We start from the raw sequence: 18,421 nt of genomic DNA on the forward strand, positions 1-18,421 counted from the left end.
AGTGCTTTTTTAGATTAATGCTAAAGACGCAATCATTACCTTGCTCAGTTTGTCTATAAAACACTGTTAACTTTGTAACATTTCTACCGTGTCACCATCTTGAAAGTCTCACGTTCGGTGTTCTCAAAAGCGCTCTCATGCACTACTTTACCTGTGTAGTGTGCAGGCATTTTTTGGGCTAAGTTTTGTGTCAATTAAAATTAATTATACTAATTCCATGACCATTATACACTGAGTGTACAAAACATCAAATCTTCGGGGCATGTACTCTAAAAGGTGTTGAAAGCGTTCCACAGGGATGCTGGCCCATGTTGACTCCAACGCTTCCCACAGTTGTGTCAAGTTGGCTGGATGTCCTATGGGTGGTGGACCATTCTTGATACACACAGGAAACTGTAGAGCGTGAAAAACCCAGCAGCGTTGCAGTTCTTGACACACTCAACCAGTGCGCCTGGCACCTAAAACCATACCCATTCAAAGGCACTTAAATATTTTGTCTTGCCTATTCACCCTCTGAATGACACACACACAATCCCTGTCTTCATTTTCTCAAGGCTTAAAAATCTTTCTTTAACCTGTCTTCTCCACTTCATCTACTCCGACTGAAGTGGATTTAACAGGTGACATCAATAAGGGATCATAGCTTTCACCTGGATTCACCTGGTCAGGCTTTCATGGAAATAACAGAACATGTTCATAATGTTTTGTACACTCAGTGTATGTGTTAATGTCAAATAAACGCTTATTGTATCTTGTTTTCCTGGAGGAGAAAAGCATGCATGCAATTATGTAAACATAATTTGTGCTAGTGGAGAAGGAGAGTCTAATTTTATGCAAGCAAATTTGTTTCCATGTTTCCTCTCCTCGCCTCCTCTCCTCAATTACCTTTGAACTTCTTCAAAAGGAGGCAAGGAGAGGAAGGAGGGAGTGGAAGTAAGGAATCGAGGAAATCCAATTGAGAAAAGGCCAAGGAGGCATCAAGAGAGGTGAGAGGATGCGAAGAAACGAGGAAGATTAATTGAGAAGCAGACAATGTCCTAACGCTCTCTCTGTGTGTATTGTGATTCTAGTGCCCTCTAGTGTCAGTGCAGGCCAAGGCCCGACACCTGTTGCTCCATACCTACAGTACAGCCTGACCAGCTGCATCGAGCAGGTCCTGACTCACAGGAACAGGGCTACACACACATGCACAAACTGCAGAGAGTCCACCGCCTAGCCTAAAAAATGTGGATCTATTGGGCATGCATTCTAAGTGGTACACTGGTATGGACATTAGAACAGAGACTGCTATTCTCTTCCAGAGGAGGTTGATGAGAGGAGCTACAGGAGGACAGGTTCATTGTAATGGCTGGAATGGAATAAATGGAACTGTACAGTATATTTTATTTTATTTCACCTTTATATAACCAGGTAGGCTAGTTGAGAACAAGTTCTCATTTGCAACTGCGACCTGGCCAAGATAAAGCATAGTAATTCGACACATACAACAACACAGAGTTACACATGGAATAAACAAAACATAGAGTCAATAATACAGTAGAAAAATAAGTCTATATACAATGTGAGCAAATGAGATGAGATAAGGGAGGTAAAGGCAAAAAAAAGGCCATGGTGGCGAAGTAAATACAATATAGCAAGTAAAACACTGGAATGGTAGATTTGCAGTGGAAGAATGTGCAAAGTAGAAATAGAAATAATGGGGTGCAAAGGAGCAAAATAAATAAATAAATACAGTAGGGGAAGAGGTAGTTGTTTGGGCAAAATTTTAGATAGGCTATGTACAGGTGCAGTAATCCGTGAGCTGCTCTGACAGCTGGTGCTTAAAGCTAGTGAGGGAGATAAGTGTTTCCAGCTTTAGAGATTTTTGCAATTCGTTACAGTCATTGGCAGCAGAGAACTAGAAGGAAAGACGACCATAGGAGGAATTGGCTTTGGGGGTGACCAGTGAGATATACCTGCTGGAGCGCGTGCTACGAGTGGGTGCTGCTATGGTGACCAGTGAGCTGAGATAAGGCGGGGCGTTACCTAGCAGAGACTTGTAGATAACCTGTAGCCAGTGGGTTTGGTGATGAGTATGAAGCGAGGTCCAACCAACGAGAGCGTACAGGTCGCAATGGTGGGTAGTGTATGGGGCTTTGGTGACAAAACGGATGGCACTGTGATAGACTGCATCCAGTTTGTTGAGTAGAGTGTTGGAGGCTATTTTATAGATGACATCACCGAAGTCGAGGATCGGTAGGATGGTCAGTTTTACGAGGGTATGTTTGGCAGCATGAGTGAAGGATGCTTTGTTGCGATATAGGAAGCCGATTCTAGATTTAATTTTGGATTGGAGATGCTTAATGTGCGTCTGGAAGGAGAGTATGGAAGCCACATGTTTGACTCAGTTCCATTTATTCCATTCCAGCCATTAAAATAAGTCTGTCCTCCTATAGCTCCTCCCACCAGGCTCCTCCTTTCCCTTCCTAACCTCAGGATGCAGTACTGGCTGGTCATTGATCACATGATCAGCTGTTAGTTTGTGTGTGAATGATCAGCTGTTAGTTTGTGTGTGAAGGATCCTTGGTTATCAATTTTGAGTTAAATTATCACTAGACTGAGACAGAGAGAGTGAGATCTGTCTTTGTGTCTGTCACTCACGCTTTCTTTTACTAAACAATGCAGCATAACTGTCAGTCACTGTCTCACCTGGAATATATGTTGACTGGAAACATGTGAATGAAGAACCTGTTAGTACATTCTGAAATAATAAATATAGTATTTTGAAAACTCACCTAAAAAGTTGATTCGTTATTAGATACAAGGACCCCACTGGGCACATATTTCAAATCAACATCAATTCCATGTTTGTTCAACGTGATTTAATTGAAATGACGTGGAAACGACGTTGATTCAACCAGTGTGTGCCCAGTGGGAAGAGGCAGAGAGACGTGAGTCAGGTTAACATGTTTAGTTATAATATGGCAATGACAGAGGTCATACATGTTAACCTGGGTTTTGACATTGACTGATATATTACAGGACAAGAGTGTTATTTGTGGTCTCTTCTGCTTCTATGGAAGACTAGAGTGGTGAGATCCTGTTTCTGCTGTTGTATTACACTAACACCACTAGATGGCGTAGTTGTCAGCAGTATGGTGTGTTCTGTCCAGACTTGAGCCTAGGTGTCACAGTCAGGAAGAAGTGAAGCAAACACTCATGCTGATAACCACTACACTTGACTAGCCTGTTTTTCTTCTATACTAATAACCACCACACTGTGACTAGCCTGGTTTAGAACTTTAGTACTGCACTCTGCTCTTGGCCTGGGTGATCAGTTTAGAACGGATACAAACCCTGCCTATCCCAATAACCAAGAGGAAACACAGTCCGTGTTCTGATTATGGAGTGGAGTGGACGCCTAAGTCACAATGAGCTAGACTTCCCGATCACAAGACAGGGGTGTGAGTGGTAGGATGTGTGTATGTGAGACTGTTGTCACGTACACACACTGACCCTATTCAAACCCTTTACATGTGCACCTTTCCTTTCTTTCTTCTTTCCTCTAGGTAAGTGCAGATCTCACACAATCGAATGAGTGTAAGCAAGGGTTCTGTTGTATAGCTTTCACCCATCCAGTCATATCAGATCATTGATTACCTCAAAGAGAGGAGGATGGACTATTTAGTCTCTGTGGTAATAAAGAGAGTCTTTTTTACTTGAGATATCAAATTGATATGGTTATAGAGAAATATCTGTTGATACAGTTGAAGTCTGTTTACATACAAGTTTGTTTACATACAAGTTTACATACACTTAGGTTGGAGTCATTAAAACTAATTTTTCAACCACTCCACAAATTTCTTGTTAACATACTATAGTTTTGGCAAGTCGGTTAGGACATCTACTTTTTCCAACAATTGTTTACAGACAGATTATTTCACTTATAATTCACTGTATCACAACTCCAGTGGGTCAGAAGTTTACATACACTAAGTTGACTGTGCCTTTAAACAGCTTGGAAAATTCCTGAAAATTATGTCATGGCTTTAGAAGCATCTGATAGGCTAATTGACATAATTTGAGTCAATTGGAGGTGTACCTGTGGATGTATTTCAAGGCCTACCTTCAAACTCAGTGCCTCTTTGCTTGACATCATGGGAAAATCAAAAGAAATCAACCAAGACCTCAGAAAAAAATTGTAGACCTCCACAAGTCTGGTTCATCCTTGGGAGCAATTTCCAAATGCCTAAAGGTACCACGTTCATCTGTACAAACAATAGTACGCAAGTATAAACACCATGGGACCACGCAGCCGTCATACCGCTCAGGAAGGAGACGCGTTCTGTCTCCTAGAGATGAACGTACTTTGGTGCGAAAAGTGCAAATCAATCCCAGAAACAGGTACAAAAGTATCTATATCCACAGTAAAATGAGTCCTATATCCACATAACCTGAAAGGTCGCCCAGCAAGGAAGAAGCCACTGCTCCAAAACTGCCAAAGCCAGACTACGGTTTGCAAATGCACATGGGGACAAAGATCGTACTTTTTGGAGAAATGTCCTCTGGTCTGATGAAACAAAAATAGACCTGTTTGGCCATAATGACCATCGTTATGTTTGGAGGAAAAAGGGGGATGCTTGCAAGCTGAAGAACACCATCCCAACCGTGAAGCACGGCGGTGACAGCATCATGTTGTGGGGGTGCTTTGCTGCAGGAGGGACTGGTGTACTTCACAAAATAGATGGCATCATGACGATGGAAAATTATGTGGATATATTGAAGCAACATCTCAAGACATCAGTCAGGAAGTTAAAGCTTGGTCACAAATGGGTCTTCCAAATGGAAAATGACCCCAAGCATACTTCCAAAGTTGTGGCAAAATGGCTTAAGGACAACAAAGTCAAGTTATTGGAGTGGCCATCACAAAGTCCTGACCTCAATCCTATAGCAGAACTGAAAAAGCATGTGCAAGCAAGGAGGCCTACAAACCTGACTCAGTTACACCAGCTCTGTCAGGAGGAATGGGCCAAAATTCACCCAACTTATTGTGGGAAGCTTGTGGAAGGCTACCCGAAACGTTTGACCCAAGTTAAACAATTTAAAGGCAATGCTACCAAATACTGAGTGTATGTAAACTTCTTACACACTGGGAATGTGATGAAAGAAATAAAAGCTGAATTAAATCATTATCTCTACTATTATTCTGACATTTCACATTCTTAAAATAAAGTGGTGATCCTAACTGACCTAAGATATGGAATTTTTACTAGGATTAAATGTCAGGAATTGTGAAAAACTGAGTATAAATGTAGTTGGCTAAAGTGTATGTAAACTTCCAACTTCAACTGTATATGGGTACCGAGGTAACAAGAGTTCAGACTTTGCCTCACAGGAAGTCTACCTGTCCAGGCTCACCCTGTGGTTAAATGACACATGCTCATCTGTGGTAATGGCAGCTACAGTGCCTTCAGAAAGCATTCACACCCTTGAGTTTTTCCACATTTTGTTGTGTTACAGCCTGAATATAAATGGATTAAGTTGAGATTTTGTGTCACGGGCCTACACACAATACCCCATAATGTCAAAGTGGAATATATATATTTTTAAATGTTTACAATTTAATTAAAAATGAAAAGTTGAAATGTCTTGAGTCAATAAGTATTCAACTTCTTTGTTATGGCAAGCCTAAATAAGTTCAGGAGTAAAAATGTGCTTAACAAGTCACATAATAAGTTGCATGAACTCACTCTGTGTGCAATAATAGTGTTTAACATGATTTTTGAATGACTACCTCATCTCTGTACAAAACATTAGGAACGCACCCCTTTTCCCCCCCGGAACAGCCTCAATTCGTCGGGGCATGAACTCTACAAGGTGTCGAAAGCATTCCACCGGGATACTGGCTCATGTTGACTCCAATGCTTCCCACTCATGTATGACGAGTTGTGCATTCTTTTATAGGTCCTTGGGCACCAATGTTGTACTGGACTGTCAATTGACTAACTGTAGCCCGTCTGTTGCTCTGCACAATTTGTGTCACAGCCTCCTTTGTCCCGTCATCAATGACCACTGGCCTGCCGTTGACTGGAAGTCCTTTAGGTGGTGGACTATTCTAGATACACACGGGAAACTGTTGAGCATGAAAAACCCAACAGCGTTGCATTTCTTGACACACCCAAACCGGTGCGCCTGGCACCTACTACCATAACCTGTTCAAAGGCACTTAAATATTTTGTCTTGCCAATTCACTCTCTAAATGGCACACACACACATTCCATGTCTCAATTGTCGCAATGCATAAAAATCCTTCTTTAACCTGTCTCCTCCATCTACACTGATTGAAGTGGATTTACCAGTTAATCAATAAGGGACCATTCACCTGGATTCCCCTGGTCAGTCTATGTCATGGAAAGAGCAGGTATTCCTAATGTTTTGTACACTCAGTGTATACTTGTAGTAAGTGGTGATATAATAATAACGCTTTATGAGAGGGACATGTAGGTGTTATTGCTCCACCAACCAGTAAGAGGACTGTCTCTGAATGCCAAACACAAGGAGAGCAACACAAAGGTGCATGAACGCGTTCACAACAGAGACACACAGTGTCCTGAGGGTAACTCTATCCCCGTCCTGCTCTCCCTCTGCCTCAGTGTAATCAGTAATCATTTTAAGAGCGGGATTGGCTCCAAGCAGCCCAGTCTGGTGCATTAGGACTGTTCCATCAGTCAAGACAATGCATGGCCGATAATGTTTTCTGAATACTAATTCTAGACTGACAGTTTGGGACACAGACAGAAGCCAGACAGAACTATGATGTCACCTTATGGACAGTTTGGCACAAGGGCTTTCGTTACACAGGTTAATGTTTCCATCAGACACACTTCTGGGGACAGAGACAAGCCAGACAGATCTGTGATAAAGTTACCTTGATGATAGTTGGTGACACAAGTTTTTGAAAACAACCACCAGAATGGACGTACTTAACTACATGTAGACACTCCTCATTAATAACACGAGCAATGGTAATGTTTTATTGCAATAATTATTATTTCACACACACATACGATTTGTTTCACACAAGGGCTTTCAGTCAACTTCCTGAATTGACAAAATTGAAATGGAATTGACAACAACCCTGCTAGCTTATATACTACATCCAGAGTCAATCAATCCCACAGGGCATCAAATCATCCCTACTGCATCTGCCTCCTTTATCAATAGGTCCCCATGCAAAGAATCAACTGTGAATACAGATGTTTAGATAACAGATTAAATTACTTTTAGATGACAGTAGAAATAGGAGACGTCCCGCCCACCGATGGGTGCCCAGCCCTTTATGGTAAGTTATAGTCCTACTTGGCAACGTTTCTCTGTTGTGTGACTCAGCAGAATAGAGGAGGAACCACTGCATTGGCACACGACCTATACCCATAACATTAACCACAGAGTGGTCTCAATACCCATATCAATATCAATTTAGAGTGGTCCTCTATCAGAAATAACGAGGCATATGAAGAGTGTTTATAATGTAAAGCATACACAGCACACTAATTAAGCCAAAAAAAGCAAGAAATGTCAATACCAACATAGACAGGTAAGAAATAGACAGACATAAAAAGTGTTTATAATGTTATCAATCACCTTCCGTGGTTTAGATGGGTCCAGTCTCTCCCAGGGTTCAGGGTTTGTGCTTTTATTTCAACTGAAAGAAAGTTAGTGAAATTATTAAAACAGAATATATCTCTGCCTGCTATGCCAGGGTTTGTCTTTATCAAAATATAAAGTTAAAGGGGCAGGCCTGTCAGAGACTGATAAACAAATGTGGAAATCAGCATGGGGCTACAGTTAAAGCGAGATCATACCAGGTTAGTACTTCAAGTTTCTAATCATACCCATTACTAGAAACACAATGAAATAGTCAGACAAGGAAATATAATGCGCATGCAATAACAAAAAATGCGGATTCCCCAGACCCAGATTAAATCTTACCCTGGACTAAAAATACTAATTTGAGAATCTCCACAAAAATGCTTTGTACAGTACTAGGTTTATTTGGGTCCAGGAAATCAGCCCTAAAAATGTACAGCAAATACATGATAAAATACATAAAATCTCACATGACATCATTCTTTGTAAATAGGAAGTAGAGGGAGGCACAGGTGACTCCTACAGCAGCCAATGCCACAAAGCCAATCAGAGGATCAGCTGGGGGAGAGAAACATGTAGCTGTCAGGATAAGGACCTTATACTCTTATACGTGGATTGCATGGTTGGTCTTAACACCATTTGAGAATTGGGGTCTACATATTTTAATTCAGGAAGCAAGGGAAATGGAATTCCCATAAATAAATACAACTTAAATGATTTATTTGGAATTTAATTTAAACTATTGAAGGGAATAACCTTGCTAGGATAGGAAGAATGAATAACCTTCATCAGAAACCATAGAAACACTGATCCAAAACAAGAAATAGAGAGAAACTCCCCTCTTTCCTCTTCCTCAGCATCTGAATAAATCCATACTACATTTTAATTTTCAAATTCCCTTCAGGTATTTAAAAGAAAACACATAGCATTGTTTTAAATGATTGAGTCGAATATTAATTTGGTAAAAAGTATTATTCTGTCTAGCAAATATTTTTCTGTGTAGGTCCATCCTATAAGGCAACAGGTCTATACAGTAGATGCTGTCTGTCTCACCTGCTGCCGCCAGAGTCCCAAGGTCCTTGTGAGCAGAGCATCCTGATCATCTATTGAAGTAGGCTACTATCCGACCAGAGGTGATACGACTTGTAAAGCACGTAGATATATTCGCTATCGAAATCCTTCACAGTGTTTCAATTGAGCCGGCGGTTGATCAACTTTCCTCTGTGAGTGTGAGCGCATCGCCCCCGGTGGTTTCAAATGTTCAAGGTGAAAATGCCAAGTGCATTTCTGTTGCATGTTTTCTGAGCACCTCGAAAGCAGAGAACTCTTTCAAGTAAATATAATTGCTAGAACCATTTTGATAGAAAATAAAATGTGTTTAAATTGATGGAATGTAAAGAGACTATTATTTAGGGAAAATAAATATGTTTAGAAAACTTTTCTATTTTGTTTCTTGTGACACCTGGTGGTTACCTGTATTGAACCAGCAAATGAATATGGTGCAGTCAGTCATTGATAGACACCAAGCAAATACATAGTTTTCAACTTCACTGAACAAAAATATAAACGCAACATGTAAAGTGTTGGTCCCATGTTTCATGAGCTGAAATAAAAAATCACAGAAATGTTCTACATGCACAAAAAGCTTATTTATCTCAAACTTTGTGTATAAATTTGTTTACATTCCTGTTTGTGAGCATTTCTCCTTTGCTAAGATAATCCATCCACCTGATAGGTGTGGCATATCAAGAAACTGATTAAACTAGCATGATCATTACACAGGTGCACGTTGTGCTGGGGACAATAAAAGGCCACTTTTTTATCCACCATCACCGACCTCAACCTAATTGAGTTGGACTGCAGAGTGAAGGAAAAGCAGCCAAGTGCTCAGCATATGTGGGAACTCCTTCAAGACTGTTGGAAAATAATTCCAGGTGAAGCTGGTTGAGAGAATGCCAATAGTGTGCAAATCTGTCATCAAGGCAAAGGGTTGCTACTTTGAAGAATCTAAAATCTAAAATATATTTTGATTTGTTTAACACTTTTTTGATTACTACATGATTCCATATGTGTTATTTCATAGTTTTGATGTCTTCATTATTATTCAACAATGTAGAAAATAGAAAAATAAAGAAAACCCTTGAATGAGTAGGTGTGTCCAAACGTTTGCCTGGTACTGTACGTACGTACATACATACATACATACATACATACATACATACATACATACATACATACATACATACATACATAACATAACATAACATAACATAACATAACATAACATAACATAACATAACATATACAGATAAAGAAATACAGAAAAAAAGAACCAGAAGGCATTTGAACCCACTATGGGAGACAAGCCTATACACAATCTATATACTGTACACATGTGCCATTTACCACATATAGAAGCTAAATATTTTTAATTCTAGGTATCCCTTTTTCTTTTATTCCAGGCTTTATCTTAACATTCTGCAAACGGAAATACACAATGGACAAAAAAACATTACAATTGAAAAGAGCAGTAACTACACATTTGGTCAAAATTTAGTTAAAACTGAAATCTGGCTTTGTAGTATCGGTTTATCTTGGGTCAAATTTGCTGTAACTACAAAATCAAAGTAAAAACCAAGGCAAATAGCAGTAAATGAAGTTACTAAGTGCACTCTGGCTTTGTTCCACCATGTTTTCACTGAAGTTACTGTGATTTGCCTTGATATTCTATCGGGCCCTGAGTTCAGGCTATCCCAATCATGACGCCCTTACACACACACACTATGAGAAAGCCAAGAAAATTGGATTAACAAATTTTGATTTTAGATAGTGCACTTTGCTTTTGCATTACCAATATAAACTCAGAAAATAAAGAAACGTCCCCTTTTCAGGACCCTGTCTTTCAAAGATAATTCGTAAAAATCCAAAATAACTTCACAGATCTTCATTTTAAAGGGTTTAAACACGGTTTCCCATGCTTTTTCAATGAACCATAAACAATTAATGAGCATGCACCTGTGGAACGGTTGTTAAGACACTAACAGCTTACAGACGGTAGGCAATTAAGGTCACAGTTATGAAAACTTAGGGCACTAAAGAGGCCTTTCTACTGACTCTGAAAAACACCAAAAAAAAGATGCCCATGGTCCCTGCTCATCTGCGTGAACGTGCCTTAGGCATGCTACAAGGAGGCATGAGGACTGCAGATGTGGCCAGGGCAATAAATTGCAATGTCCGTACTGTGAGAAGCCTAAGACAGTGCTACAGGGAGACAGGACGGACAGCTGATCGTCCTCGCAATGGCAGACCACTTGTAACAACACCTGCACAGGATCGTACATCTGAACATCACACCTGCAGGACAGGTACAGGATGGCAACAACAACTGCCCGAGTTACACCAGGAACGAACAATCCCTCCATCATTGCTCAGACTGTCCACAATAGGCTGAGAGAGGCTGGACTGAGGGTTTGTAGGCCTGTTGTAAGGCAGGTCCTCACCAGACATCACCGGCAACAACGTCGCCTATGGGCACAAACCCACCATCGCTAGACCAGACAGAACTGGCAAAAAGTGCTCTTTACTGACGAGTCGAGGTTTTGTCTCACCAGGGGTGACGGTCGGATTCGCGTTTATCGTCGAAGGAATGAGCGTTACACCGAGGCCTGTACTCTGGAGCGGGATTGATTTGGAGGTGGAGGGTCCATCATGGTCTGGGGCGGTGTGTCACAGCATCATCGGACTGAGCTTGTTGTCATTGCAGGCAATCTCAACGCTGTGTGTTACAGGAAAGACATCGTCCTCCCTCATGTGGTACCCTTCCTGCAGGCTCATCCTGACATGACCCTCCAGCATGACAATGCCACCAGCCATACTGCTCGTTCTGTGCGTGATTTCTTTCAAGACAGGAATTTTAGTGTTCTGCCATGACCAGCGAAGAGCCTGGATCTCAATCCCATTGAGCACGTCTGGGACCTGTTGGATCGGAGGGTGACTGCCATTCCCCCCAGAAATGTCCGGGAACTTGCAGGTGCCTTGGTGGAAGAGTGGGGTAACATCTCACAGCAAGAACTGGCAAATCTGGTGCAGTCCATGAAGAGGAGATGCACTGCAGTATTTAATGCAGCTGGTGGCCACACCAGATACTGACTATTAATTTAGATTTTGACCCCCCCTTTGTTCAGGGAGACATTGTTCAATTTCTGTTCACATGTCTGTGGAACTTGTTCAGTTTATGTCTCAGTTGTTGAATCTTGTTATTTTCATACAAATATTTACACATGTTAAGTTTGCTGAAAATAAACGCAGTTGAATAGTGAGAGGACGTTTCTTTTTTTGATGAGTTTAGTTGTTGAAGGTCATACAAAGGCAGCGTGCAGTATCGGCATTTTAGGGGTCATAGGTCAGATCAGTGGTCATGGTTGTTTTCCTTAAACAATTATTTTATAATAAGATAATACAGTGCCTTCAGAAAGTATTCACACCCCTTGACTTTCTCCACATTTTGTTGTGTTACAGGCTGAATTAAACATTTATAAAATGTATATATTTTTTGTCACTGGCCTACACACATATCATTTTAAAGTGGAATTTTGTTGTATGAAATTTTTACAAATGAATAAAACATGAAAAGCTGAAATTTGCTAAACAATTCACATAATAAGTTGCATGGACTCTAGTGTAATAGTATAATAGTGTTAAACATGATTTTCTGTACCCTACACATACAATTATCTGTAAGGTCCCGAGCACTGAATTTCAAAAACAGATACAACCACAAATACCAGGTAGGTTTTCCAATGCCTCGCAAATAAGGACACCTATTGGTAGAGAGGTAAAAATGATAAAAAGCAGATATTGAATATCCGTTTGGGCATGGGGAAGTTATTAATTTACATTTTAATTCAGGCTGTAACACAACAAAACGTTGCTTAAGTCAAGGGGTGTGAATACTTTCTGAAGGAACTATCAGTGCATTATTATAGTACAATATATTTAGCTGGAAGGACCACCTTTTTGTTATTAAAGCAATTTTTCTGATGGTGGCATTGTCATCCTACAGCCATTGCTTTAGATTGGATCACACAGGCACACACTCCTCATTAATCATTAATAACACGAGCCATGCCCATTTTCAATTGCAATAACTTATTTCACCCTCACACATACATTATGTTTCACAAACAAATAGCTTTGGTCACACTTATAGTCAGCTATAGTGCAGTACAAATGTACTGCAGGTTCAGAGAATCTAGTCTGTGTAGAAATGATTCCGCTCGACTGATGGAAGGGGAGGCAGGCAACTTGGTGGGCTCCCAATCAGGATGGAGGGGGAGGGGAAAGGGAGAGGGTGGAGAGAGAGAGAGCGAGAGAGAGAGAGAAAGAGAGGCGCACTTGCGAGATCACTTGGTCATGCTCTTCACCTGTTCCAGTTCTTCAATCGGCCTCCGCTTCTGGTTGATAGTGACCAGCTTCAGAATAGGAACAACAGCAACACTTACAACAACAAGCACCACTACTGATCACATTTTACTACAAATACTAACCATGGTTGGGGTCAATTCCATTTACATTTGGTCAATTCACAATGCAAAGTGACATTTTTCCTCATTGCTTGATTAGAATGTCAGTTTCCTGAATTGACTGAATTGAAATGGAATTGATACCAACCCTGTTAGCTTCCAGTGTTGGGGAGAACTGAACTACATGTACTTTGTCTATTTAGATTTCTTTATTAAGTAGATAACAACTGTTTTACCATGTAGTGGTGTAGCTGACTACTGGAACTACACACTACTTCTTTACCATGTAGTGGTGTAGCTGACTACTGGAACTACAAACTACTTCTTTACCATGTAGTGGTGTAGCTGACTACTGGAACTACACACTACTTCTTTACCATGTAGTGGTGTAGCTGACTACTGGAACTACACACTACTTCTTTACCATGTAGTGGTGTAGCTGACTACTGGAACTACAAACTACTTCTTTACCATGTAGTGGTGTAGCTGACTACTGGAACTACAAACTACTTCTTTACCATGTAGTGGTGTAGCTGACTACTGGAACTACACACTACTTCTTTACCATGTAGTGGTGTAGCTGACTACTGGAACTACACACTACTTCTTTACCATGTAGTGGTGTAGCTGACTACTGGAACTACACACTACTTCTTTACCATGTAGTGGTGTAGCTTACTACTGGAACTACACACTACTTCTTTACCATGTAGTGGTGTAGCTGACTACTGGAACTACACACTACTTCTTTACCATGTAGCGGTGTAGCTGACTACTGGAACTACAAACTACTTCTTTACCATGTAGTGGTGTAGCTAACTACTGGAACTACAAACTACTTCTTTACCATGTAGTGGTGTAGCTGACTACTGGAACTACACACTACTTCTTTACCATGTAGTGGTGTAACTGACTACTGGAACTACAAACTACTTCTTTACCATGTAGTGGTGTAGCTGACTACTGGAACTACACACTACTTCTTTACCATGTAGTGGTGTAACTGACTACTGGAACTACACACTACTTCTTTACCATGTAGTGGTGTAACTGACTACTGGAACTACACACTACTTCTTTACCATGTAGTGGTGTAGCTGACTACTGGAACTACACACTACTTCTTTACCATGTAGTGGTGTAGCTGACTACTGGAACTACAAACTACTTCTTTACCATGTAGTGGTGTAGCTGACTACTGGAACTACACACTACTTCTTTACCATGTAGTGGTGTAGCTGACTACTGGAACTACACACTACTTCTTTACCATGTAGCGGTGTAGCTGACTACTGGAACTACAAACTACTTCTTTACCATGTAGTGGTGTAGCTGACTACTGGAACTACACACTACTTCTTTACCATGTAGTGGTGTAGCTGACTACTGGAACTACACACTACTTCTTTACCATGTAGTGGTGTAGCTGACTACTGGAACTACACACTACTTCTTTACCATGTAGTGGTGTAGCTGACTACTGGAACTACAAACTACTTCTTTACCATGTAGTGGTGTAGCTGACTACTGGAACTACACACTACTTCTTTACCATGTAGTGGTGTAGCTTACTACTGGAACTACACACTACTTCTTTACCATGTAGTGGTGTAGCTGACTACTGGAACTACACACTACTTCTTTACCATGTAGTGGTGTAGCTGACTACTGGAACTACACACTACTTCTTTACCATGTAGTGGTGTAGCTTACTACTGGAACTACAAACTACTTCTTTACCATGTAGTGGTGTAGCTGACTACTGGAACTACACACTACTTCTTTACCATGTAGTGGTGTAGCTGACTACTGGAACTACACACTACTGCTTTACCATGTAGTGGTGTAGTTAACTACTGGAACTACACACTACTTCTTTACCATGTAGCGGTGTAGCTAACTACTGGAACTACACACTACTTCTTTACCATGTAGCGGTGTAGCTAACTACTGGAACTGCACACTACTTCTTTACCATGTAGTGGTGTAGCTAACTACTGGAACTACACACTACTTCTTTACCATGTAGTGGTGTAGCTGACTACTGGAACTACACACTACTTCTTTACCATGTAGTGGTGTAGCTGACTACTGGAACTACAAACTACTTCTTTACCATGTAGTGGTGTAGTTAACTACTGGAACTACACACTACTTCTTTACCATGTAGTGGTGTAGCTGACTACTGGAACTACACACTACTTCTTTACCATGTAGTGGTGTAGCTAACTACTGGAACTACACACTACTTCTTTACCATGTGGTGATGTAGTTAACTACTGGAACTACACACTACTTCTTTACCATGTAGTGGTGTAGCTGACTACTGGAACTACACACTACTTCTTTACCATGTAGTGGTGTAGCTGACTACTGGAACTACAAACTACTTCTTTACCATGTAGTGGTGTAGCTGACTACTGGAACTACACACTACTTCTTTACCATGTAGTGGTGTAGCTGACTACTGGAACTACACACTACTGCTTTACCATGTAGTGGTGTAGCTGACTACTGGAACTACACACTACTGCTTTACCATGTAGTGGTGTAGTTAACTACTGGAACTACACACTACTTCTTTACCATGTAGTGGTGTAGCTGACTACTGGAACTACAAACTACTTCTTTACCATGTAGTGGTGTAGCTGACTACTGGAACTACACACTACTTCTTTACCATGTAGTGGTGTAGCTGACTACTGGAACTACACACTACTGCTTTACCATGTAGTGGTGTAGCTGACTACTGGAACTACAAACTACTTCTTTACCATGTAGTGGTGTAGCTGACTACTGGAACTACACACTACTTCTTTACCATGTAGTGGTGTAGCTGACTACTGGAACTACACAATACTTCTTTACCATGTAGTGGTGTAGCTTACTACTGGAACTACAAACTACTTCTTTACCATGTAGTGGTGTAGCTGACTACTGGAACTACACACTACTTCTTTACCATGTAGTGGTGTAGCGGACTACTGGAACTGCACACTACTTCTTTACCATGTAGTGGTGTAGCTGACTACTGGAACTGCACACTACTTCTTTACCATGTAGTGGTGTAGCTGACTACTGGAACTACACACTACTTCTTTACCATGTAGTGGTGTAGCTGACTACTGGAACTACACACTACTGCTTTACCATGTGGTGATGTAGCTAACTACTGGAACTACACACTACTTCTTTACCATGTAGTGGTGTAGTTAACTATTGGAACTACACACTACTTCTTTACCATGTAGTGGTGTAGCTGACTACTGGAACTACACACTACTTCTTTACCATGTAGTGGTGTGGCTAAATACTGGAACTACACTACTTCTTTACCATGTAGTGGTGTAGCTGACTACTGGAACTACACACTACTTCTTTACCATGTAGTGGTGTAGCTAACTACTGGAACTACACACTACTTCTTTACCATGTAGCGGTGTAGCTAACTACTGGAGTTACAAACGACTTTATTTGCAGAAAGAAAATTAAATATGGGTGAAGTAAGCAATCATTTCCTTTCATTTTCAGAATAAGACTTACCTAACTCTCACTTGAAACATAATTTTTGTGTTTAATAGGCTAAATTACATACCTATAATTTTCAGATTTACATATGATAATTTTTCACGAAGTAGTTACGATGTAGTGAACTACTTTTTCAACGCAGCTTTAGTTAAGTAAACTATATTTTTCACAGGGGTAGCATTAGAGTAGCTTAACTTCTTTCAGTATGAAGTAATTGGTAGCTTGGTAAACTTTATTTTCAGAGTAGCTTCCCCAACACTGCTAGCTTCTCACTACATCCACAGTCAATGAATCACCCATCATGTAACACTACTGGTGCCTGCCTCCTTCACCAATAGGTACCCATGCAGAGAATAACCTATGAATACAGACGTGTAGATTACAGTTTAAATGACGTTTAGATGACAGTTAAAATGGGATAGATACATCCTGCCCACGATGAGTGAGTTATAGTTATACTTGGCAATGCTGCTCTGTTTGTGTGACTAAGCAGAATAGAGAAGGAACCACTGACACAAATGGCTACTGATGCCAATGCCAACGTAGAGAGGACAGAAATAGACATAGAAATAGTGCTTATAATGTTATAAATCACCTTCTGTGGTTTAGACGAGTCCACTCCCTCCCAGGGTTCAGGGTTTCTAATTTTATTTAAACTGAAAGAAAGTTGAAGACAAATTATTAAAACAGAATATATCCCTGCCTGCTATGCCAGGGTTGGTCTTTTATCAAATGAGAAAGTAAAAGACCGGCAGACCTGTCAGAGACTGATAACCAAATTCCCTTTAGATAAAAGTTTTTTTAAATGTCAGGTTAGTACTTCTAGTTCACATTACTAGAAACAAAACAAATAGCAAGACAAACACATATAATCCATATTAAATGGTATACATCAAATCTCACATGACATCATTCTTTGTAAATAGGAAGTAGAGGGAGGCAAAGATGGCTCCAGCAGTAGACAATACCATGCAGCCGATCAGAGGAATCACCTGGGAGAGAGAAACATGTGGGTGTCAGGATGAGGGCCTTATACTTCTTATAGTAGATAACACGGTTGTTCTTAACTCCTTTTGAGAATTATAGTCCTCATACAGTATTTCAATCCAGGAAGCAAGGGAAATTAAATTCCCATAAATAAATAACCCTGATAGTAAAGACAAGCTTAAATTCTCTATTTGGAATTTCCTTTAAACTCCTGAGGGGAATAACCTTTATCAGAAACCATAGAAACACTGATCCAAAACAAGAAATAGAGAGAAACTCACCTGTTTCCTCTTCCTCATAATCTGAATCAATCCAAACTTCATTTTGTTTTTCAAATTCCATTCGGTATCAATTCTTATTCTGTATAGTAAATCCTTAATCTGTGTAGGTCTATCCTATAAGGCAACAGGTCAATAGATGCTGTCTGTCTCACCTGTTACTGACAGAGTTCCAAGGTGCTTGTGAGCACCGTCTGTCTGACCAGAGGTGATATGAGTTGTAAAGCACGATATGAGTTGTAAAGCACGTAGACAGATGCACATGATCAAGTCTGAGCACATCTCCCCCCTGTGGTTTTAAATATTCAAGGTGAAAATGACATGCATTTATTTGTACACGTTTTCTTAGCATTCAGACAGCAGAGAAATCTTTTAAGTAAATTTATAGCCACTTTGATAGAAAATAAAATGTGCTGAAATTATGTATGGAATGTAAATAAAATACATTTAAAAAACCTTATATTTGTTTATTGTGAT

General features: G+C 40.3%; 1 protein-coding gene across 2 annotated transcripts; it reads right to left on the reverse strand.

The window, feature by feature from the left end:
- Window positions 1–12,284: 12,284 nt before the first annotated feature.
- Window positions 12,285–18,152, reverse strand: LOC120049392 (normal mucosa of esophagus-specific gene 1 protein-like). 2 transcript variants are annotated; one of them, XM_038995661.1, is made up of 4 exons: window positions 17,948–18,152; window positions 17,583–17,671; window positions 17,275–17,335; window positions 12,285–13,082 (listed from the first exon to the last, which is right to left on the reverse strand). In XM_038995661.1, exons 1-4 carry the CDS (start codon window positions 17,987–17,989, stop codon window positions 13,032–13,034), a joined length of 243 nt encoding a protein of 80 aa, XP_038851589.1. In that variant the 5' UTR covers window positions 17,990–18,152; the 3' UTR covers window positions 12,285–13,031. The 2 variants fall into 2 exon arrangements, with proteins under 2 accessions (XP_038851589.1, XP_038851588.1); XM_038995660.1 differs by having other exon boundaries at window positions 12,285–13,100.
- Between the last annotated feature and the right edge of the window lie 269 nt (window positions 18,153–18,421).

The sequence above is a fragment of the Salvelinus namaycush genome, chromosome 6 (assembly GCF_016432855.1).
Source record: "Salvelinus namaycush isolate Seneca chromosome 6, SaNama_1.0, whole genome shotgun sequence".
Lineage (NCBI taxonomy): Eukaryota > Metazoa > Chordata > Actinopteri > Salmoniformes > Salmonidae > Salvelinus > Salvelinus namaycush.

Excerpts from the sequence above, each read along its gene's own strand:
- LOC120049392 (XM_038995660.1), bottom strand. The coding sequence starts at position 17,989 with ATGAAGTTTGGATTGATTCAGATTATGAGGAAGAGGAAACAG. Across the intron at positions 17,336-17,582 it reads TTTACAAAGAATGATGTCAT|TTTAAATAAAATTAGAAACC; the intron begins GTGAGATTTGAT and ends ACTTTCTTTCAG. Across the intron at positions 13,101-17,274 it reads ACTCGTCTAAACCACAGAAG|CTGGTCACTATCAACCAGAA; the intron begins GTGATTTATAAC and ends CCTATTCTGAAG.